Source organism: Octopus sinensis, linkage group LG19, assembly GCF_006345805.1.
Source record: "Octopus sinensis linkage group LG19, ASM634580v1, whole genome shotgun sequence".
In the NCBI taxonomy this organism is placed as follows: domain Eukaryota; kingdom Metazoa; phylum Mollusca; class Cephalopoda; order Octopoda; family Octopodidae; genus Octopus; species Octopus sinensis.
In genome coordinates this window covers 45226752-45253133 of record NC_043015.1, presented here as the reverse complement: position 1 = coordinate 45253133, position 26382 = coordinate 45226752, and the positions used below count along the sequence as shown (strand labels likewise).

Here is a 26382-nt window from a genome sequence, read left to right as displayed (position 1 = left end):
AGATATAAAATATATTAATATATAAAGATACCAGTAATTATTACAATATAACATACATGAATATAATATATATATATATATAAAATTTCATCGTTACTAATTGTGACGATACATTATTTATATATACACACACACACATTATATATATATATATATATATACACACACACTCTTATACACACATATATATATACACACATATATGTATACACATTTATAAATGCGTGTGTGTGTGTATATATATATATGTGTGTGTACATACATACACATTTACAGATAAATACAGTCATAAACATGCACACAGCAATAATATATCCATACACATCATACACTCACCAGCTTACATACACCAACAGCGAAACATTCGGATACAACCACACATACGATATGTACCAATTTCACTGACACATAAACCACACACAAGTACATACACCAATTCACACATACTTCCACACATACCAGTACACATTTCTAGAGCAACACACACACACAAACACATATTCTCTTGCATAAGCTATTCCGCAGCACACGTTCGCAAAATACAGACAGATGCACACACACCTGCAATTCGTTGGAAGCCAGTCAGTAGGTTAATAGGAAGTTGAACCTTGTTAGTTCGTCCTCTACTTTTGATGTTTTAATTGTCACTACTGGCGTTTATGAGCATATGGGTGTGTTTCTCTGAGTGTTTGTTACACTTGTATGGCAGATATTTTATTTCTGTTTGTGTGCGTGTTTTGCATTGACATAAATGCATATCCTCACATTTCTGTCGTCTCAAATCTCTCTCTCTGTATATATATATATAATATATATATATATATATTATATATATATATTATATATATATATTATATATATATATATATATATGTACAACTTAGCTACCACGACCACCTAGCAAAGTGAAAAAAACACAAAATAAATTATTTTTTTACACAAAGTAAATAATTTTTTTAAAACAAAGTAAATAAAACACAAAAACGCAAAGTAAGGATCGACTAGTCACGACTAGCTAGCGCGAGTACGCGAGTGCGCGCACCGGGATCACTCTTCTTTAGTAGTACCACATATATATAATTTGTGTATGTGTGTCACTTTGGTGTGTAAGTGCGTGTAAATATATATATACATATCTACATTTGTGTGAATATATATATGTGTAATCGAAACCATATATATATATATATATATATATTATATATATATATATATATATATATACTATATATATCGTGTGTGTGTCTATCTGTCCGAGCGTGCGTATGTATGTATATTTGTTTATATATCTGAATCTCTGCGTGAGTGCGCGCTTAATTTTCTATGCATTTATTTGTGCGTGTGCATATTATTGAGAGCTGTGAATGCGTGGCTTAGCATGATGATGATGGAAAAAGATAAGTTCTGAACCATTTCATTGGTGCTGAGTCAAAGAGGGCGAACAAGAAATAAAATGCCAAAGGAAATAACAACGAAGAGAACGTGTCTAATTTAATCGGCTGCAAACATCAACATGCTTCCTGCTGTTTGGTTTTTATTAAGAGTTACTTCCCCTTTGGCTCCTTTGATTTATTGGTGCTTTCTGTGTGTGTGTGTGTCTGTGTGTGCGTGCAATTGTATGTTGTCTGTGTGTGTGCATAATTGTATGTTGTGTGTGTGTGTTTAAGTATGAATCTATGTGCATATATATATATATATGGGTAGTCGACCAGATATGTGAACATATAAGTATGCATGTTTGTTTATGTATGAATGTTTGTGTGTGTGTCTGTGTGTGTGAGCCTTTTTCAATAGTATCATGTATAAATATATTTGTTTATTGAACCTCTGTGACTTCAGGAATTTGTGTGTTTGTCTACGTTTATAGGTTTGTATATCTACTACGAGTGTTACTGTGTGGGTATGGTGGGCATATGTATTGCTACCTTATATAAGTTTATTGAAGCACGAGTGTGTATGGTAGGAGAAATTGCTTCTTTCATCTATCTCTGTCTCTCTCCTTCTCCCCTATCTCTCTCTCTCTCTCTCTCTCTCTCTCTCTCTCCCTGTGCGTGCATCTATGTATGTACGTATAATACACACTCAATCATGCTTTTCCTTCTCTTCTTCTTCAAGCTGCAAATCATTGCTTTTTCTGGCCTCGTTTTGTGTAAACCCTATTGTTCATGATTGGATTAAGAGATTTTCGTTTGGCTGGTCTTTAGAGAGTTTCACGCCATTATTATCGAGTTTGGTCACGAAACCGGGGAACTTTTCGCTCAATAGAAACTAATTTCTCTGGAAATAACTCTACGACTTCTGTTGGTTTTTCTTGGATACGTTTGGGGAAGTTGGTGTATGTTTATTTATACCATGGAGAGTTTGTGCACGCATCTGTAATTTTAATGGTAAGACTTATGTAACCAATAAAGGAAACGGCTGTTGTGGATGTTTAGCTCCAGTTCAACTCTAATGGAGCAGAATCTATGATCAAAAATATTCCAACCATGACCATCCTGTTCTTATAAAGGATATCTTGAGCTACTTTGTTGTTTGACCTTGTGCCTGTTTTTAAGATCCCAATAAATGGTTTGAGGGAAATTCGTTTGCTATTTCTAGCAGGTTGGTCAAACACATTAAGGTGTCTCTCTCGTCGGTTGGTGAGGAAAGAGTAGTTTGTGGTGATAGATGAGAAATGAGTTTAAGTGCAACGTTATAACTGTATGACTCTGAACAAATAGATGCCACGATAGGAAGAAACGAGAAATAACAACCCTTTCTACTGGAAGCATAGGGCCTCAAATTTGGAGGAAGGGATTAAGCCGATTACATCAAACGCAGTGCGTAACTGGTACTTATTTAATCGACCCCAAAAGGATGAAAGGCAAAGTCGACTTTGACGGAATTTGAACTCAGAACGTAGCGACAGGCGAAATACTGCTAAGCATTTCACCTGGCGTGTTAATGATTCTGCCAGCACACCTCATTAAATAAGCAATAATAATAGAATGGTAATATAGCTGCACACACACACACGTGTGGAGGCATGTGGCCTAGTGGTTGGAACAGCGGACTCACAGTCGAGGGATCGTGGGTTCAAATCTCAGACCAGGCGATGTGTGTGTTTATGAGTGAAACACCTAAGCTCCACGCGGCTCTGGCAGAAGGTAACGGTGAACTTCTGCTGACTCTTTCGCCACAACTGTCTCTCACTCTTTCCTCCTGCATCTTGCAGCTCACCTGCGACGGACCGGCATCCCATCCAGGTGGGGAACCTATACGCCAAGGAAACCGGGAAACCGGCCCTTATGAGCCAGGCATGGCTCAAGAAGGAACAAACAACATATATATGGCTGTATGGTTAAGAAACTCATTGCAGCCACATATTTCAGGTTCAGACCCAGGTCAACCAATACCTTTGATTGAATTTGGTAAGCAAGAACTATGTAGAAGCTTGTTGTGTGTGCATGCGCACACAGTGGAATCCCACAGTTTGCGAGCACCTCTCATCACAAACAAATCAAAATATGAACAATTGATCAAACATATAACACGCTTTGGGCGATGAATGATGTCTTGAGTAACAAACACGCCAGCCGACTTCAACAGTTTGCAACAAGCTGGAAGTATTGGGGAGGAGTGTGTCAGCTGCTATCCAGCTCAGTGTATATCCTTACTCAAATTCCCGATGACTTCTCTTGAATTTCTGCAGGAAAATCAGTTTTGGTTTATGAACATTTTGAGTGATGAACGTCCTTCAGGAATGAATTAAATTTATGAACCAAGATTATACTGTCAGGCGTGGCTGTCTAGAAACAACCACATGGTTCTGGGGTCAGTCCCACTGTGTGGCACCTTGGGCAAGTGTCTTCGAGCCAGCCAAAGCCTTTTGTGTGTGGATTTGGTAGATGAAAACTGAAAAAAGCCCCTCATATATATGTATATATACATACACACACAAATATATAGGAGGAGATACCCTTCGGTCATGAATGACCATGGGATTGCACCTAGAAAGTTACCCTCCGAGGCACAATCAGGGCAAGATTGTTTGTGGAAGGCTAGCATTCGCTCCTGCATACCTGCCTCCCCTCTCCACGCTACCAGTGTTATCCAAGGTAAAGGCAAAGGCTGATACAGATTGGCACCAGTGATGTTGCAACTCATTTCTACAGCTGAGTTAAATGGAGCAACATGAAATAAAAGTATCTTGCTCAAGGACCCAATGCGCTGTCGGGACTTGAACTCACAACCATACGATCATGAGCTAAATAGCCCAAGCACCAAACCACATGCCTTCACCAACTCATGCTTGCATGAAAAAGACAAACGTGTGTGTATGTGCACATACATGTGTTCATGTTCATCGGTATAAAAAAAGGCGGTGAGCTGGCAGAACCATTAGCACGCCGGGCGAGATGCTTAGCGGTATTTCGTCTGCCGCTACGTTGTCAGTTCAAATTCCGCCGAGGTCGACTTTGCCTTTCATCCTTTCGGGGTCGATAAATTAAGTACCAGTTATGCACTGGGGTCAATGTAATCGACTTAATACCTATGTCTGTCTTTGTTTGTCCCCTCTATGTTTAGCCCCTTGTGGGTAATAAAGAAATAGGTATAAAAGAAGTGTGGCATGTTGCATCCCTTTAAGTCAAAAGTCTAGATATTTAACTAAGATCAATTAGATAAGTACTGGGTTAGAAATAAAGGCTGTGATTGGCTATTATCAACTAAAGATCCTTAAAGGTATGCTCATAACAGCCATAGTTCAGTGACTGAAATTTTGTGGGAGGGGCCAGTCGATTAAATCGACCTCAGTACGCAGCTGGTACTTAATTTATCGATCCCGAAAGGATAAAAGACAGAGTCGACCTCGGCGGAATTTGAACTCCGAATGTAAAGACAGACGAAATACTGCTAAGCATTTCGACCAGCATGCTAACGATTCTGCCAAGCTGAAATTTATAAAAGAATATATTTGAAGTAACAATTGGCTATATAAGGGAGGTAACTGAAATGCTTTGTAGATTAATCTTGAATGGAAATAGTTAAATTTTTCTCCCTTTAAATCACCCCCTCCTTACCTCCATACATGACACATTCTTTTAAACCAAGCATAGAATTTTTGTTACAGTTGTACTGGAGAAGTTTATCCCAGCATGGGACAAAAGCTACATGTTTCCACTTTCCATGCAGCCTAGTTTGACATGTTTCCACTTTCCATGCAGCCTAGTTTGACTTTGTCAGTTTGAATTGAAAAAATATTACCAGTCACATACTAGAGTTTATTTAATCTAATGCATTAGATAAATATCGTTATGGCCAGCCTGTGGGGTTACCCAGGGTTTCACGTCCCTAAAGCACTTAGCTTCACAACATCTTCTCAGTCCCTAATGTGCTTTATGGACGCAGAACCCTGGTAACCCCATTGACCAGCCATGAATATCTTTAAATACTCTACAGCTCTATAACTTGGATTTATGATTTACTGACTATGTATATATATATATATATATATCAGTGCTTTTCAAACTTTTTGCTGGAGCGGAACCCCAAGGAAACATTCCACTGGCTCGAGGAACCCCTGTGCAATAATTTAATAGTCATATGCACACATATCTGCACAGGAGAATTAAAAATTACTGCCGATTTTAGCAGTTTTGTAACTTCTTGCAGAACCCCTGGACTGTACTGGCGGGACCCTGGTTGAAAACCACTGATATATATATATATATATAATTCAATTAGAGGTTATGTTAGCCTCATGAGGGGATGGTGTCATCCAAGGAAATACTGGTTCAATACCTAATATTTGCGTGGTGGATGAATTGATTTCCTTAAAATAATAGGTATCTATATAAACTGTACTTTATATTCCTGCAAAGGAAGAAGAAGAAAATGGAGATTGTGAATTTAATAAAAGTTTATTATCAACAACAAATCGTTATTGGTAATATACTCTTAAAAACTTCACAACTTCATTTTATTCTTCTTTCTATATATATATATGAAATAGGTCCAGGAGTGGTTGTGTGGTAATTCCACTCGCAAAGCATAAATCAACCCAGGGTTATGGTAGAAAGTAGGATCGAACCCAGAACCACATAGTTGCTAATCAATCTTCTTAACTGTACAACCATGCCGGCACTCATTTGAAGACATGTGATACATTAAAGAAGAAAGATCAACACTGCAAGCTAATACAGGGCTCTCCAGTGTAAATAGTTGGGATTGTGCGTTAAGAGTTAATTGCTAATTAGACTGCTAATCTGTTTTTTTTTTTTGTCTGTCTATCTTTCTATCTGCCTGTCCACCTCTGTCTGTTTCTCTGTCTTAATATGTAGACCTATCTATCAGTCCATCTTTCTGATTGTCTGCCGTTCTTATTTCATTATTTCCCACAAGGGGCTAAACATAGAGAGGACAAACAAGGACAGACAAACGGATTAAGCCGATTATATCGATCCCAGGCATAACTGGTACTTCATTTATCGACCCCGAAAGGATGAAAGGCAAAGTCGACCTCAGCGGAATTTGAACTCAGAACGTAACGGCAGACGAAATACTGTTAAGCATTTTACCCAGCGTGCTAACGTTTCTGCCAGCTCGCTGCCTTATCTGCCATTCTGTCTACATGCATGCATACATACATACATACATACATACATCTGACTGTCCTCCCCCTCACTCCATATATATGTGTACACACACACATATTCATTCATACATATGACTGTCTGTCTATCCATCTGTCTGCTTACCTACATATCTGCTTGTTTATCTATGCATCTCTGTCTGTCTGTCTATCCACCCATTCATCTATCTGTCTGTATATCACTCTTCGTCTGTCTGTCTGTCTACCCCCATCAGAGTCAAAAACTCTTCTGTTTCTCCACACCTACTTAACTATGAAGGGTGTTCTTAAGTTTTCTATATTCAATTACATCTCTTCTCTCTCTCTCACTCACTCTTTCACACACACACACACACACATGTCTATGATTATTTATAGTTTATTTCCACAATGACTAACATTTAGTATCTGGCTTCTTGATTTCATCAAAGACCCCCACCAATTCAAATAAATAATCCTATCCCCGCTCTGTGTAGAGATATGTGTTCTTGTGTTTATTAGTTTGTGTGCGCATGTGGACGTAGGAGTGGCTGTGTGGTAAGCTTGCTTACGAACCACATGGTTCTGGGTTCAGTCCCACTGCATGGCACCTTGGAAAGTGTCTTCTACTATAGCCTCAGGCCGACCAAAGCTTTGTGAGTGGATTTGGTAGCCCCGTTGTATATATATGTGTGTGTATGTATATATATATATATTTCGGAGATGTACTTGCATAGCAAGTGATTTAATCTGAGATCGTGTGCTGAAACGAAAACAATTGCAGCGTGGAAGGTGTTTGTAAGCCATGTAAGAAACACACAAAAGCCGTTCAATTCACTTCAACATTTAAGTTTAATTTGTCAAATTATTTTCGTCGCTTTAAGACCGCGACCTGTTCACTGACAAAAATCTGTGCTGCATCTCTGCATATATATATATATATATATATATATATATATATACTGCCCACAAGCGGCTAAACATAGAGGGGACAAACAAGGACAGACAAAGGGATTAAGTCAATTACATCGACCCCAGTGTGAAACTGGTACTTTATTTATCGACCCCGAAAGGATGAAAAGCAAAGTCGACCTTGGTGGAATTTGAACTCAGAATGTAATGACAGGCAAAATACGGATACGCATTTCACCCGGCATGCTAACGTTTCTGCCAGCTCGCCTTATATATATGTGTGTGTGTGTGTATGTGTGTTTGTGTGTCTGTGCCTGTCCCCCCAACATCGCTTGACAACCGATGCTGGTTTGTTTATGTCCCCTAACTTAGCGGTTCGGCAAAAAAAGACTGACGATAGAATAAGTACTAGGCTCAGAAAGAATATGTCCTGGGGTCGATTAGCTCGACTAAAGGTGGTGCTCCAGCATGGCCACAGTCACATAACTGAAACAAGTAAAGAGTATACATATGGCTCTATGCTGTAAGGGTCTGTATGTGTATAAATGTGTGTGCATTTATATACATAAATTTCAACTATATATATATATATATATGTATATACCGGAGTAAACACATAAATGTGAAACAAGGTGGGAAAAAGAGTACTCAAATACCAGGGGTAGAGTAATATGCTTTATTTAAAAGCAGCAGAAATTCAACAAAACCTGTTACCCGGAGTTTCACGTTCCCGTTCGTCGGACAGTTTTGCTATTTTAGCAAAACTGTCCAACAAACGGGAACGTGAAACTCTGAGTAACAGGTTTTGTTGAATTTCTGCTGCTTTTAAATAAAGTGTATATATATATATATATACATAGATACATACACACATTTATATATATTTCTTAATATTTAGCAGAAGTAACAGAATGACTCAAGGTCCGAGTTTCATGCATTGCCACTTATGAAACTAGTTCTGTTTTTCCTGTTTGCATCAACATACCTATATATATATATATATATATATATATATATATTATATATATATATATATATTTACACATACATATATCTGTGTATGAATTAATTTATTCACATCCTAAATTAATGTTTAGAGTATGACCCTCCCTACCTCCCATCCCCCAAGATGAGATTAAGTCTGTCTGATATCTAACTGCAAGATCACAAGTTGAACCTAATTGCATCTCATTTAGCTTCACAGTACAATTAGAATCATATATGTTCACTTGAGTCAGGATGTTTATCTAGAACACCACTGGATAATTTATTTCAGATTTCTACAGAAAAAGCAAAAAAATAGAAAACAGCAAAAAATATTGCTCTTTGTAGATGTTACAAAAAAAAAATATATATATATATATAAGTCTTCCTTAGATACAAACTCTTAACGTTACGTCCCACTTAGCACATTTGGAAGTTATAGCAGCACTTAAGCTTTGTATATAAGGATTCTTAAAGATTCAAGGATCACAAGAATATTTTTTTTTAACTGTCTTCTTTTCCTTTTTTTTTTATCACTTTTGTTTTTGTCTCTTTTATTTTTTCCTGTTTAATTAAAATTATGTTGAAAAATGTTTTTATGTTTTCTTTCTAATTTGTTTTTTTTTTTCATCTTTGATGATGATTTTCAGTGACACAAGCAGCTCACAAGCACTCACTCAACAAAGCCAGACATTCTTGCGAGCTGATACTCCCAACAATACTACAGGTTCTGGTAAGTTTAGCCATTTATATATATATATATATATGGAGGCACGATGGCCCAGTGGTTAGGGCAGCGGATTCGCGGTTGTAGGATCGCGGTTTCGATTCCCAGACCGGGCGTTGTGAGTGTTTATTGAGCGAAAACACCTAAAAGCTCCACGAGGCCCCAGCAGGGGCTGGTGGAGATCCCTGCTATACTCTTTCGTCACAACTTTCTCTCACTCTTTCTTCTGTTGGCCTGCTTGCTTAGCCAGCAGGGTGGCGTCATTTGAAGGCTAAAACACTGTAAAGTGCATTGTAACCAGCGATGTGTAGCAACATCTGGTAGCCTGGTCTGTCACGGTGAGATATATATATATATATATAAATGATCATCAACATCATCATTTAATGTCCATTTTCCATGCTGGCATGAGTTGGACAGTTCAACAGGAACTGACCACCTGAAGGGCTATTCAGGCTTCATGTCTGTATTGGCTTGGTTTCTATGTCAGGATGCCCTTCCTAATGCCAACCACTTTACAGAATATACTGGGTGCTTTTATGCAGCACTGGCACTAGGGATGCTGAGGTGGAGAGGGTTGCAGGGGACAAGCCTGTATGCAAGGGCAGCCATGCTTTTATTTAGCTTGACATTCCTTTTCAAGCACAGCAAACCACCAGGACTCTCAGCCCCCTTTTGTCTCCTCTGTAAGTCCCAATGTCTACATATATATATATATATATAATATATATATATATATATATATATATATATATTTATATGCATTTTTGTTTGAATAAGTTCCATTTTTTTAATATTAACCCACCACTATCATCATACATCCCAACCCACATCACACACACCTACACCTCTATATCACAAACACCCACACCTAACCCCTCATACCTAACCCCTCATAAACACTCCACACCTAACCCCTCACAAACACCCTCCACACCTACCGCACACATACTTACACCTACCCCTACAGACTCCTGTACCTTGCCCTTCACACACATGTATATACACCTACCACACCCACCTGCACTTACAACACACCCTCCCACACTTATTCCCTGCCCCTCGTTTTGAACCAGCAGTAATGCTTCTATGTAGTTACTTGCTCTGCTTGAAAGAGCAGCCATATTTCCCCAAGTCACACACACACACACTACTGTCTTTGAAAAACAATGGGAGAACCATGGTTGAAACAATTTTGCCCATTGATCTACTGAATCAAGGCTGACCTGGGACTAAAAACCAACACCATGCACATTTTCATGTACACAAAACATAGAGTAGGTACATAGAAAATACTGAAGTGTCAGAGTAAATGATTTTCTGTTTTTACAAAGGGGTGCTGAAAAGTTCCTAGCTTGGGGTAAAAAAAAAAAAATAGTGGCGGATCAGTTAATTATAAGATAAGTCAAGTTAATTTTTTGGCTCAAAAAGCAAAAAGCAAGGCCATGTAGGGCGACATGGAGTTATGTACAGGGAGGGTGTTCATGCAAAGAGTTGAGGCCATTTCTGGTCAAGAGAGACTTTGAACTGAGCGGTTGGCGGCATCTTCACTATCTCGTCCGGCAGCTTATTCCACGGATCTGCAACCCGGACGGAGAAAGCCCCTCTCCTTTGATTGAGAGGAAATTGTTGCAGATAGAGCTTTTCGGAGTGACCCCGCACCCAACGCTCTGGAGCAGGAGTGAAGAACAGCTCTTTCGAGAGGTTACACTTTCTGCTTATGATGTTGTGAGCGAGAATGAGATCACCACGGCAGCAGCGTTTTTCTAGAGAATAAAGGTCGAGCGTCTTCAGCCTTTCTTCATAAGACAAATGCTTGAGACCAAGAGCCATGCGGGTAGCCAGCTTCTGGATTCTTTCAACGTATTCCCCTCTCAGATTCACATACTTTTTGCAGCAGTCCTTCAGTTTTTCTATGTCCTGTAAAAGAACTTGGAACGTTGGGCCTCCAACCAGGCCTTTCACAAGACCCTTAAAATCAAGAACTTTTCAGCACCTCCTCATATACATATATATATATATACACACACACAAAAGACCAGACCCCAGACCATGTGGTTGGAAATCAAACTTTTTAACTGCGTAGAGGTTTTGACAGAAAAATGAAAGAAAACCTCTTTATTTTCTCTTTCTACATCTATTTTATTGCCCTCTTACTTTATTCCATTTAATTTATATTTTTCCAGGTCTTCCAAACTTCCGGCATGGTATCTGCATACCCATGGACACAAAAGGAACTGATCCCCGACTTTTATTAGAAGAAATTTCAATAGAAAGAAACCGAATAACTCTAGGTGAAATCTTGCTTGAAGGTAATTTCTCATCCTAAAGACCAATTCTGTTTCCATCTCGTAATAAGCTAATTGTACACCTTCAATTATCATCAGCACACCTTCACCCAGTCTATGCATATCTTATTTCTTTACTGCCCACAAGGGGCTACTCACAGAGGGCACAAACAAGGATAGACAAAGGGATTAAGTCGATTATATCGATCCCTGTGCGTAACTGGTACTTATTTAACCAACCTCAAAAGGATAAAAGGCAGAGTCGACCTCGGTGGAGTTTGAACTCAGAACGTAGTGGCAGACGAAATACCGCTAAGCATTTCGCCCGGCATGCTAACGTTTCTGCCAGCTTGCCGCCTATCATGAAGCATATCTGACCACTTTGAACTCAGAACGCAAAGACGGATGAAATGCCATGAAGTGTTTTGCCTGATATGCTAACGATTCCGTTAGCTCACTGCCGTTTTCCTGTTTAATATTGAGTCAAATATTTCTTTGTATTATGTTACAGAATGCTAGCGAATGGGGTATAACTAAAATATAACAATATTTATTTAGTGTTGATTTTATAAATTTTTTTTTTTTTTATTTTTGCTTATATTTTTTCTTCCTGTTTTTAAACCCTTACAAAATGAGGGAAACCCAAATAGTTGTCTAATTAAGCTATCATGTACTACCAGCTCATATATCATGGATTTTTGTCTGTCTGCAATTTGATTTTTTTTTTTTTTTTGTAACTCAGTGTAAAAAAAAATAAAGTATGAGGAAGATTTTAAATATACTCATCATTATGTAACATTAATAAATTGATATGTGTCTGGAAATATACTTAGTAGGTAAAAGTAAGGTACAGACATACTTAAAATATGCAACAAGTTTTTTAAAAAAAGGCATGTTATTCAGTGACTAATATTATCAGTTATTAACCCTTTCGTTACTGTATTTATTTTGAGATGCTCTGTGTTGTTTTCAATTACTTTAAATATAAGAAAGAATTTAGTAAAATAACTTAGATATCATTCAGCTAGTGATAGGTACATAAATTGGGACTAAGGTTTGGTGGAAGATTTTCATTCAAAACTTATGAAAACAAGACATTTGTACTACAGAGCCAAGGCTGGTTTTAGCCGGGTTGGTAAAGAAAGGGTTAAGGCATCGAGCTGGCAGAATCATTAGCACACTAGGTAGATTGCTTAGAGGCATTCCATCTATCCTTATTTTCTGGGTTCAAATCCCACTGTTCTTATTCCTGATAGAATTTATGTGGATAACGGGTTAATACCTGTAACCTTAGGTATCCACAAGTTTTCAATAGTCTTCCAAGTGCTTAAGACCCTCCTGATAATCATCCCTGTCCCTAAGAGGCAAACTTTCTATTCTAATTTCCTTCATCCTTTTGTCTATATATATTTGCTTACAGTCCCCAATGCAGTTCCCATTAACTATTACACACACAACTTTTGCTGTTTTCATACTCCATATTCTTGCAGTTTCAAATTTTAAGGGATTTATTATTATTATTATTATTATTATTCTTTTTTACTTATTTCTGTCATTTGACTGTGGCCATGCTGGAGCACTGCCTTTAGTTGAGCAAATTGACCCCAGGACTTATTCTTTGAAAGCCTAGTACTTATTCTATCGGTCTCTTTTTCCGAACCGCTAAGTTATGGAGGACATAAACACACCAGCATCGGTTGTCAAGCGATGTTTGTGGGGGCAAACACAGACGCACAAACATACATACACATACACACACACACACACATCATCATCATCGTTTAGCGTCCGTTTTCCATGCTAGCATGGGTTGGACGGGTCAACTGGGGTCTGTGAAGCTGGAAGGCTTCGTCAGGCCCAGTCAGATCTGGCAGTGTTTCTACGGCTGGATGCCCTTCCTAACGCCAACCACTCCGCGAGTGTAGTGGGTGTTTTTTACGTGCCACCTGCACAGGTGCCAGACAGAGCTGGCGAACGGCCACGAACGGATGGTGCTTTTACGTGTCACCGGCACGGGGCCAGGCGATGCTGGCAACGGACACAAACGGATGGTGCTTTTACGTGCCACCGACACGGGGCCAGACAGAGCTGGCAACCGGCCACGAACGGACGGTGCTTTTACGTGTCACCGGCACGGGGGCCAGCCGAGGCTGGCAACGGACACGGATGGATGGTGCTTTTACGTGCCACCGACACGGGCCCAGACAGAGCTGGCAAACATATATATATATATATATATATATATATATACATATATATATATATGATGGGCTTCTTTCAGTTTCCGTCTACCAAATCCACTCACAAGGCTTTGGTCGGCCCGAGGCTATAGTAGAAGACACTTGCCCAAGGTGCCACGCAGTGGAACTGAACCCGGAACCATGTGGTTGGTAAGCAAGCTACTTACCACACAGCCACTCCAATTTCATTTGGTTAATTCTCTCCCTGTGTGAAGGTGTATGGCTTGATGGTTAGGGTATTTGGCTCACAGTTTTTAAAGTCATGAGTTCAGTTCCTGGTGGCATGTTGGGTCCTTGAGCAAGACACTTTATTTCTCATTGCTCCAGTCCACTCAGCTGGCAACAATGAGTCGTATCTGTATTTATTTCAAAGAGCCAGCCTCATCACATTTGGTATGTCTCACCGAATCTCTCTGAGAACTACTTTAAGGGTATGCATGTCTGTGGGCTACTCAACCACTTACACGTTAATTTCATGATCAGGCTGTTCCATTGATTGGATCAACAGGAACCCTCTTCCAATGTTACCAACGAAATGCCAGTTTCCCCCTCCCTATAAATTCTGAAGTTAGAAGTCACCATTGCCAGCACCCCAAACATTATCATAGTGGAGGAACATGGCCTCGTGGTTAGAGCAGCGGACTCGCGGTCGAGGGATCGCAGGTTCGAATCTCATACCGGGCGATGTGTGTGTTTATGAGTGAAACACCTAAGCTCTACGTGGCTCTGGCAGAAGGTAATTGCGAAACTTCTGCTCACTCTTTCGCCACAACTTTCTCTCACTCTTTCCTCCTGCATCTTGCAGCTCACCTGCGACGGACCGGTGTCCCGTCCAGGTGGGGAACCTATACGCCAAAGAAATCGGGAAACTGGCCCTTATGAGCCAGGCGTGGCTCGAGAAGGAACAAAAAACATTATCCTCATTGTCCTCATTCCTGTTTGTTTATTTTGTCTTTTATTCTTCCAGGAACATTTGGTCAAATTTATTGTGGTACAATTATCACAGAGGATGAGAAAGGAGGGGAATTTGAGCAAGAAGTATTTATCAAAACTATCACAGGTGAGTCTAATTCATATTGTAATCCTATGTACTATCATTAATTCAATCAATTACAGTTTTTTTCTTTATCCGTTTAGCATTTGAACTGGCCATATCTGGCTTAGATATTTTACCTGTTTTGTGTTCAGACTAATCAGATCTAGCCTCTCACACCTATCCTACACTGTTGTTCTAAAAATAAGCAATCACATCATGAAAATCTATGAAAAGCTATGAGATAGCACGAGATTAATTCAATCCAGCAACAGGACCTCCGTAATGCTATGATGGACCGTGAAGTCTGGCGTAACATAGTAAATTCCATTGTCTCGACCACGGTCGAAAAATGATGGTGATAAATAAGTATTATATTTGACAATGAAGGTGCATGGCTCTGGTTAGAGCGTCAGGCTCACAATCACGAGGTAGTGAGTTTGATTCCCAGACCGGGCTGCATATTGTGTTATTGAGCAAGACACTTTATTTCACATTGCTCCAGTTCACTCAGCTGTAGAAATGATTTGCGATGTCACTGGTGCCAAGCTGTATCAGCCTTTGCTTTTTCCCTTAGATATCATCAGTGATGCAGAAAGGGGAGGCTGGTATGCATGGGTGACTGCCGGTCTTCCATAAACAACCTTGCCCGGACTTGTGCCTCAGAGAGGACCTTTCTAGGTGCAATCCCATGGTCATTTATGACCGAAGTGTGTCTTTACCCTTTACATTTGACAGAATAATCTGAATGCTAAAGGGTTGAACATCGAAATAAATATCAATGGAAATAGTAGCTGTGATCCCTGTGCCGGTGGCACGTAAAAAGCACCATCCGAACGTGGCTGATGCCAGGGCCGCCTTGACTGGCTTCTGTGCCAGTGGCACGTAAAAAGCACCAGCCGAACGTGGCCGATGCCAGTGCCACCTTGACTGGCTTCCGTGCCGGTGGCACATAAAAAGCACCCACTACAATCATGCAGTGGTTGGCATTAGGAAGGGCATCCAGCTGTAGAAACATTGCCAGATCAGACTGGAGCTTGGTGCAGCCTCCTGGCTTCCCAGACCTCGGTCAAACCATCCAACCCGTGCTAGCATGGAAAACGGACGTTAAACGATGATGATGAAGGTTTGTATCAAAGTGAGAAATTACTATTGTGATAATCCTTTATTTTATTTTTTAAAATGTTTTCCAATATTGTTGTTAATTGCAGACCAAGCACGTTCAGATCAGACTCAAGTGTTCCTGCAAGAATGCTGTATGCTGAAAGGGCTTATACATGAAAACATCAACCCAGTACTAGCAGCATGCCTCACCCCACCTGATCAACAACCCCTCATAGTATTTCATGCCACCAGTGAAGGCAACCTAAAAAAGTTTTTACAGAAATGCCGCATGTCAGAATGTGGTTCACATTACGTACGTTGTTACTCTCTTTGAGAATTTGTTTATTTTTTAACGTGTGTGTGTGTGTATGTATGTGATAAAGTAATATAAGAGTAAAATCTCTTGAAAATGTACTTCACATAGAGCAAGCATTATCTGACATAGAACTCAATATGTTGGGTGAAGTGCACAGATCCTATATACTAAATGAAAGGCCCTGTTGTTGTTATTGTCTCTACCCACTATGCTATTTGGGTTCTAGTATAATAATAATAATAATGAAATTATTGTATAAAGCATATTGTATACAGTGCTCAGGTGCACCACAACTTGTCAGAAAGTGCATATAAAGCATGTGCAGTAATGTACAAATGTCTGGGAAGTGAACAGTGTATGAGTCAGATACATGCTTGCATGTGTATGGAGGGGAGAAAATCAGGTGTAGTGTTGGCGAATCTCAGGAAGCATGGAAGTTTTGAAGGATGCAGTGCTCCGACAACTAACAACTGATGCCGGCAGTTTGTTCCATACTTCAGCAACTCTTAGCGTGAAAAAATGTTTCCGAAAGTATATCCTGGTCAGTTGATGACCTCTCAAGCCTGTATAAATTCCTGTTGCATAATATAACGTATATGTACTCGTACACATGTATACGCAGATGATGTATCAGATCAGCTGTGGTCTATTGAACTGGATATAGTAAATATTTCTTGAAGACCAACAGTAGGATAAAATGCAATGTCTGAGCTGACTGGTAGGATTGGAACTCATTAATCATTAATCAACAAAATTGATTACTGTTCAACATGTGCCATCCTTAAAGATCTGATAATAAAAACACAATAAATTGGAGAGGATTGTAGTTCACTTGAAGTATTGTGCATTGTTTGTAAAGAATAGATAGTTTTGAATGGTACAACAATGCACTATAAAACAGACCATGGGCTATATACCTGTTGTAATTTAGTCATTCATAGTCTGATATGATATTTTGGAATAATATTCCTTCTTCAGATATTCTTAGATGCAGCGACTCCATCTAAGAATATCTGAAGAAGGAATATCATTCCGAAATATCATATCAGACTATGGATGACTAAATTACAACAGGTATATAGCCCATGGTCTGTTTTATAGTGCATTGTTTACCATTCAAAACTATCTATTCTTTACAATAAATTTTACTGAAAATAAGATATATTTGTGGAGAGGTTGCAGTCATCTCAGCGAGCGAGACTGACTACCCTGGACTGATGACGAGCAATAGACTCAGAAACATATGTCTTCAGGTGCTAGTCCCAGCTGGCGGGGTAATTGCCTTCCCTTTGCAAATATAAGGACACAAGAAATGTGTCAAAGCCGACAGGAGACGTCGATGTTTCCTAGGGTTAAATGGCAGTGGTATAATTCCCTTATGGACTGTCACATTGAGTTGACGGTATACAACCACTGTATTAAGATAATAGTAATAATAATGAGTTGAAATTTTGGGACAAGGCCAGTAAATTATAGAGTGTGAGTGAGTGGCATGGTTATGTAGTTTGTTATTTATGTTTGGATGTTTTTGAAGGTAAATAAGGTTTCATATTATATATTTGAGTGGATTAATTAATAAAGTTCATTGATTACATGCTGGTTCCATGGGGAAAAAGTACCCATCCCGGTGCCAGGTGAGAAGTACCTGTGCTGGGGCCATGTAAAAGACACCCCGTACACTCTAAAATGGTTGGCGTTAGGAAGGGTATCGAGCTGTAGAAACCAGGTCAAAACAGACAATTGGGGCCTGATGCAGATTTCTGGTTTACCAGCTCCTGTCAAACTGTCCAACCCATGCCAACATGGAGAACAGATGTTAAATGATGATGATGATGATTAATTAATTATCATCATCATCATCATCGTTTAACGTCCGCTTTCCATGCTAGCATGGGTTGGACGGTTTGACTGAGGACTGGCCCCAATCTTGATCTGGCAGAGTTTCCACAGCTGGATGCCCTTCCTAACGCCAACCACTCCGAGAGTGTAGTGGGTGCTTTTACGTGCCACTGGTACAAGGGCCAGTCAGGTGATACTGGCAACGGCCATGCCCAAATGGTGTTTTTTTTGTATACCACCTGCACACCGGCACAAGTGCTGGTAACGATCACGCTCGAATGGTGCTTTTTTATGAGCCACCGGCACAGACGCCACTTAGCCGCTCTGGCAACGATCACGCTCGGATGGTGCTCTTAGTGCTCCACTAGCACGAATGCCAGTCATCGAATTTGATTTCAATTTCACTTGCCTCAACAGGCCTTTGCAATCAGTGTCCAACGAAGGAAAGGTATGCATAAGTGGGCATAGGTCACAAGGTTATGGTCTCATTTGGCTTGCCGGGTCTTCTCAAGCACAGCATATTTCCATATCATTTGTTATATTCATGCAACATCTTGCAAGAAGCAAATCCCTTTTATAAACGTTTCTCCTGTGCAGCAGATCATGAAATCTTGTATGTTTGTCATGTGAAAAGTCATTAGTCTGCTCAGTGTTTGAAACATGAACTGTAGTGTTTGCATGGTTGTAAATTGACATTGATAACAACTTGATTTTAACTTCCAGGCTCTCAACACACAGCAGTTAGTCTACATGGCAATACAAATAATCCGAGGAGTCCAGTTTTTGCATCGGAAAAAGATAGTTCACAAAGATTTGGCTACAAGAAATTGTTTGTAAGTATTAGTGGCCCATCTTATGACAATCAACTTGAGGTATTACTTGTGTGTATGTCGTGTGTGTGTGTGTGTATGAATGTTTGCACATTAATGAGGCTTGTGCCCTGAGTGAATACTCAGGGTAGGAATAACTACTAAAATAAATTAAAATAAATTGGCACCAAAAATGCCTGCAGGTTGCTTGGAGTGCCTACCCAGGCTCTTGTCTTCAAAGCAAGTAACTATTTGTAGCTCGTACTGTATACATTTATATCTTACCAGATGGAGTTCTTTTTTTGTTGATTTTACCTCTGTGGAACAGTAAACTCTGTGTGTGTTTTTATGTGTGTGCGTGTGTATCTGGAGCCTGGTGCAGCCTCCTGGCTTCCCAGACACCGGTCGAACCGTCCAACCCATGCTAGCATGGAAAACAAACGTTAAACGATGATGATGATGATGTTGATGATGATATATCTTTATCTTTTATGTTTTACTTGTTTCAGTCATTAGACTGTGGCCATGCTGGAGCACTGCCTTGAAGAAGTTTTTAGTCGAATCAACCCCAGTATTTAATTTTTAAAACCTGATACTTATTGGGCTCTTTTGCCAAACCGCTAAGTTATGGGGACATAAACACACCAGCACTGGTTGTTGAGTGGTGGTCAGGGTTGAGTACAGGCACACACACACATTGACAGGCTTCTTTCAGTTTCCATCTGCAAAATCCACTCACAAGGCTTCAGTTGGCCCAAGGCTATAGTAGAAGACACTTTCCCAAGGTGCCACACAGTGGGACTGAACCCAGAACCATGCGTTTGGGAAGCAAGCTTCTTACCACACAGCCACACCTGCGCCTATATATATATATTTTTACTTATTTCTTAACCACATCATCATCATTTACCACCCGTCTTCCATGCTAGCATGGCTATATAATTATATACGTATGTATAATATCTGTTTTTCTCTTCTTTCTGCAGAGTCGACAGTGATTTAGGTTTGAAAATTACAGACAATTCATTATCACGGGATTTATTCCCTAACGATTACAATTGCTTAGGGGACAATGAAAACCGACCTGTAAAATGGTTATCCATTGAAGCTCTCCTTACTCATAGATTCTCTCCTGCCAGTGATGTGGTAAGTCTTGTCATTTCATTGATCTCTATCTTTCCTTCCTTCCTATGAACTCTTCTTTTTTCTCTTTCGCTGCTGTTTCCCATTCATACATGACTACTATAACTCAACACCACTTGACTTATATATACACTTATATATAAAGCTGTATACACAAGCAAAGCTAGCATGTGTGCTGCCTTCTGTTTGCTGACTACGGACCCCACAGGAAACACACATTGCCTACAGCAGACCCAGAGGTGGTGCCCCTCTAAAAGTGCCGCTTGGGGTGGAATGCTCCTACTGCTCCTCCCCCACTAGCTACACTAGTGACTGTATATGACTATGTTTGCATCAGCAATCTGGAACACCTATCTTGCTTGGCATATCAATCTCCTGAAAACTGGCTAGGCAAACATCCTCCTTCTCTGTTGAAAGGTGAACTGAAGCAACACAAAATGAAGTGTTTTGTTCAATAACACAACCTGCTACCCAATCAGGGAATTGAACCCATGATCTAGCGATTGTAAGTGCAACAGCTTAACCACTTGGCCATGCACCTTCACATATGAGTATATATTGCAATATAATTTTTTAGATAATTTTTCCCTGTTTACATATTCTGGCCAAGTCTTCACAGTTATTCTTTTATATTTTCTTGTCTGTGAGTTTCAGAGTTATCAAACCTGGTAATCTTTTGCTGAGCTGCAAAGTTACAGGGAAGTAAACAAACCAACACCAGTTGTCAAATCGTGGTGCAGGACAAAACAACAAAGACAAGGATCTATGATATCGGAGGAATATCGTCTCCTTCCATCATCTTCTTGTTCTTTATGTAGTTCAGGCTTCTGGCAGGCGAAGAGAAAAATCTTCAAGTACAACTGCTATTTACAACTGGTTTATTTACAGGAAAGATGAAGTGTGCTGCTCTCAGCTACCATCTTAAGCTCCAATAGTGTGGGTGCAAATTGCCTCTGGAGACAGACAGGCAGAAAGCCACAGCCAGTGGTGGTGTTCAGCCAGTGCTGCTGTGTTGTGATGCCGAAGAAGAGAAATTTGAAGAGGGTTTTCCCTTTATATAGTTTTCTCCATCGCAAACCTCGTTGTGATCTCGCGCATGGCAAATGGATGCAGGTATGGTCTTGCTCCAGTCTCAGAGATGGCAATGGTTGCCACAAGATCTCATCCAATATGGCACTGGCTGCTTGGGCCATTACACAAGCATACATAGATACATATGCACATATACCATAGGCTTCTTTCAGTTTCCATCCATTCACTCACAAGGCTTTGGTCACCCTAGGCCATAATAGAAGACACTTGCCCAAGGTACCATGCAGTGGGACTGAACTCAGAACAACATGGTTTGGAAGCAAGCTTCTTACCATCACAGTCACACCTGAGAACTTGCCACCATTAACGCTAGTTGTTCTTCCATCTAGCGTATATCATCTTTTGGCAAACTTGTCCTTCTAAATTGTAAACTATTTAAGTAGAGGTAAATTTACTAAACATAAACGAATGTGTTGCTTAGTTTCAATAAATTCATTTTTAATTATACCCTTATTTTATTTGAAATTAATTTGATTTTTGACCTGTTGTTTGAATATAATATAATAATTTCTTTCTTTTTTTATTAATTTTATTTGCTTTGTTCTTCATTTTTCTTCAGAAGTCTATATTTTCACCAGGTTGTAGACAATTACAAGAAACGAATATTAAAAAAATACATCGCAGTTGTTATATCATCTCCCTTGAATTATTTACAGTCAAGTAATTACAGAATCGTCATATAAAGAAGTCTTCTGTAATTTCGTTTTCGACATTCTGCAGTTGTTTCCCTTTACGTCATCATCTATCCTACATTTTTTTCAATTCATCTAAATAACAAATTTTTATCTCGATCTTTGAATTTTCACTAATCAAAGCAATTTTTGATGGTGGATATCATAATGAGCAATATTCCACAGTTCGGGCAGATGACTAACTGGTTGTAATTGTTTATCTTCTGATAGGGCAGATTCTATGATCAAAGATCTTGACCACTCCATCTTTTTTTCATCCATAGGGTATCTAGGACTTCAGTACCCGGTGGTGTTTTTTTAATTTTTTTTAAAGATGAGATATGAAGGATATTTAAAAACGTATTCATTGGCTTAGATACTGGTACTTTAATTTGGTGGATATTTGGCTGCTATTTCTCGCAAGATGAGCACCCACACCATCTGGTTGCAAATGATGGCCACATAGATTTGAAGCAGCTTTTGAAATAATACAGAAATTAAGGTTGTATCTGGAATGGTGATGTCAGCAACAAATCTAGAAACACCCAGAGAACACTTAGCATTACATTTCTATCTGGTGTAAACATCTTTGTCTTCAGATAAACACAATTTAAACAATGGAAAAAATAGTAACCAAATTCCTCTCAAACTAGATTGCCAGATCATGGTTCGATTCCTGGACTGGGTGGCGTGTTGTGTTCTTGAGATAAATACTTCATTTCACATTGGTCAGGTGTTGTATGGGATCCAATGTTTTTTCTGTGACATGAGAGTTAGCTAAGAGACATTGAGATAGGATTTGCTCTTTGAGTTCTTAAAATCCTCACCAGTAACAACTACCCAAGACAGATCCGTGGGTTGGAGGGTTCTCGTCTCAGTGGTGCAAAGGTGTCATCTTCCAGGAATAAGGAAACCATGCCAAAGCAAATAGCAGAGGTGAAAGAAGATGATGCTTGTACAAGGTACCATATGGTGGGATTGAACCTGGGATCAGAAGGTTTGAGAGCAAGCATCTTAACACCACACAGCTATGTCTGTGCCTATAAAACAAAAACTTCTTAGATTTTTGGCCCAGTGCCATGAATTATGTATAGTCATTTGAACACCTCGTACTTTGAATTTTTTTCAAGTACAGATATATAAAAGTCATTAATGACTTTGGTGATTCTTAAAAACAAGACAGAGAACTATAAGTAGCACACACCACTGTTATTCCATAATCTAAGGTTAACACATGATAAAAAATAAAGAGAAAAATCATTTAACCTTTTGATACCAACTGATCTGAGATTGCCCCTGGTCAGGTGAAACAAGACACAAACTCCTTGTTTTAAAATGGATTTATATTAAAATCTAACAAAAATGTTGTATTAATTCATGTTCTAAGCACTAGATTAATAATGGTTTCAAATTTTGGCACAAGGCCAGCAGTTTTGAAGTAGGGACTAAGTCGATTACACTGGCCCCAGCACTCCCCTGATATGGCTTTTATTGACACCCAAAAGGGGTGGAAGACAAAGTCAACTCTGGTGGAATTTGAACCCAGAATGTAAGAACAGACGAAATGCCACTGAAAATTTCACCTAGCATGCTAACAATTCTGTCAGCTTGCCACCCTAAACACTAGTTTAATAAAGATGATATTATTTTACTAAATTCTTCATTTTCAAAATTAATTAACCCAAAGGTAGAATGTTTCAGCAGAAATGTTTGACTAACCCCTGTCTTTCTCTCTTTCTATTTGCAGTGGGCTTTTGGTGTCACACTTTGGGAGTTGATGACACTTGGGCAACAGCCATACGCTGATATCGATCCCTTTGAAATGTCAGCATACCTACAAGAAGGTTATCGGATAGCTCAACCTATAAATTGTCCCGATGAATTGTGAGTATATTACTGGATTGATTCTGTAGGTTTTATAATAGATTCGTTTTTCTTTGTTTATTAATTCATCATCTAGCTTCTTTACCACCACCACCGCCTTCCATGCTAGCATGGGTTGGACGGTTCAACTGGGGTCTGGGAAGCCCGAAGGCTGCACCAGGCCCAGTCAGATCTGGCAGTGTTTCTACAGCTGGATGCCCTTCCTAAAGCCAACCACTCCGTGAGTGTAGTGGGTGCTTTTTACGTGCCGACACAGGTGCCAGATGAGACTGGCGAATGGCCATGCTTGGGTGGTGCTTTTTATGTGCCACCGGCACGGAGGCCAGGCGAGGCTGGCAACGGCCACAATCGGATGGTGTTTGTTACGTGCCACTGGCACGGAGGCCAGGTGATGTGGCGCTGGCTACGGCCACATTCGGATGGTTCTCTTCTGTACTATATTTCTATACTATTTTCTATATGTTTCTAGTATATATTCATAGTGGTTAGGGTGTTGCACTCACAATTGTGAGATCGTGGGTTCAATTCCCAGACCGGGCATTGCATTGTGTTCTTGAGCAAATCACTTCATCTCATGTTGCTCTGCGATCGTTTCGACATCTGACATGTGGCACCCATTGCACCTGTGCAGGTAATGTTGATCTGATGGAGGGAGTGAGCTTTTGTCTACAGAAACATTTCATCAGTATAAACAAATCATGTGTGTGGTTGTTCGGTAAGAAATTGACGAACCCTCATACATCATCTAACGACAGGAGAGTGCATCATCAGATATATATATATATATATAATAGATATGGCAATGTGGATGATGAAATTCCATATAGAATTAGGAAAGCAAGTGTTGCTTTCAGAAGGCTAGAAAAGCGCCTCTGGAATCGGCGAGACATATGCAGAAAGACAAAGATAAAGGTGTACAAGGCATGTGTGCTCCCTTCTCTTCTCTATGCCTGCGAGACGTGGGTCACATATCGTTACCACCTTAAACAACTGGAACGTTTCCATCAGATGTGCCTCAGATGGATCTATGGCATTAAGTGGAAGGACCGTATCAGTGATCTTGAAATACTCGAAGGCTCTCGGTGTGAAAGTATATATATATATATATATATACACACATGCATACATCATCACTATCGTTTAATGTCTGCTTACCATGGGTTGGACGGTTTGACATGGAGCTGGTTAGCAGGGAGCTGTCCAGGCTCCAACTGTCTGTTGTGACATGGTTTCTATGGCTGGATGCCCTTCTTAAGACCATCAACTTAACAGATTTCTAGGTGCATTATATGTGCCACTGTCACTGGCACATTTACACACCACCAGCACAGGTGTGTCAGCACAGCACCGGCATGGGTGCATTCTGTGTGGCACTAGCACCTGAAAGGATATATATGCATATATATATATATATATATATATATATATATATATCATCATCATCATCGTTAAACGTCCGCTTTCCATGCTAGCATGGGTTGGACAGTTCAACTGGGGTCTGGGAAGCCAGAAGGCTGCGCCAGGCCCCAGTCTGATCTGGTAGTGTTTCTACAGCTGGATGCCCTTCCTAACGCCAACCACTCTGAGAGTGTAGTGGGTCGTTTTTCGTGCCACCTGCACAGAATCCAGACGAGGCTGGCAAACGGCCACGGCTGGATGGTGCTTTTTACATGCCATATCATCCTCATCATCATCATCATTGTTTAAGATCCGCTTTCCATGCTGGCATGGGTTGGGCGATTCAACTGAGGACCGGCGGTGGCGGCAGCTGCTGCTGTGATGGTCTCATTGTTTTACGGTGAATTCCTCTTTTAAAATTTGGCATTTTAATATACTTTTGTTTAAATTTGTCCTTTGACTTCTTTTCTTTCTTTTTTTTTTTTTCTAGATTCTCCGTGATGGCTTGCTGCTGGGCAATATCTTTTGAAGAACGTCCAAAATTCTCACAGCTCCTTGTTTGTCTTCAGGACTTTTATACAGCTCTCGGTCGATATATCTGAAGTATAAAAATATAAACAAAAAAACTATTAAAAAAATGAATATATATACATATATGTGTATATATGTATATAGAGTTTTTACTGGTGTATGAGAGTGTATGTATGTGTATATACGGCTGCATGTGTATCTGATTGTTAACGTCTGTATATGCATCCGCAAAGGTTTGTGGGTGTGTAAAATTGTGTATTTGTATTTGTGTAAACATATGTATATACATGTGTGTATGTATGTGTGTGTATATATATATCTACGTATGTATGTATATATATATATATATATATGTGTGTGTATGTATATATGTGTGTGTTTGTGCGTATGTGTATATATGTGTGTGTGTATGTATATATATGTATACATATATATATGTATATATACGTATACATATATATATGTATACATATATATGTATGTTTATATATATATATATATATGTATGTTTGTATGTATATGTGTCTAAGTATAATGAGAGAGACATTTACACAAATGCTCATGTTTGTCTTTTTGTGTGTGTGTGTGTGTGTGTATGTATGTGCACATGTGTGTATGATTTAAAGCCTCCATATACATTTGCCATTCATATAATTTCTTATGCCATGGCACTGTCCTCAAACTTGCCAAAATTTTCAACAAAAAAGTGAAATTTTAAAATTCAAAACAAAAACAAAAAAACAAATAAAGACTAAATACAATAAATAAATAAATAAATGGTAAATGCTTAAACAAAATCAGGAAAGAAGGAAGAAAAAAACA

General features: G+C 39.4%; 1 protein-coding gene across 1 annotated transcript in view; it reads left to right on the top strand.

Annotated features, from left to right (window-relative positions):
- LOC115221972 (tyrosine-protein kinase RYK) overlaps positions 1-25696 on the top strand; it is a 140653-nt gene extending 114957 nt beyond the window's left edge. The window contains exons 7-14 of the mRNA XM_029792070.2: positions 9136-9218; positions 11399-11524; positions 14708-14800; positions 15985-16190; positions 18756-18865; positions 19828-19987; positions 23495-23631; positions 25520-25696. Coding sequence (XP_029647930.2) covers positions 9136-9218; positions 11399-11524; positions 14708-14800; positions 15985-16190; positions 18756-18865; positions 19828-19987; positions 23495-23631; positions 25520-25631 — 1027 coding nt within the window. The 3' untranslated portion in view covers positions 25632-25696. The remainder of the gene's footprint in view (positions 1-9135; positions 9219-11398; positions 11525-14707; positions 14801-15984; positions 16191-18755; positions 18866-19827; positions 19988-23494; positions 23632-25519) is intronic.
- Positions 25697-26382: the final 686 nt, after the last annotated feature.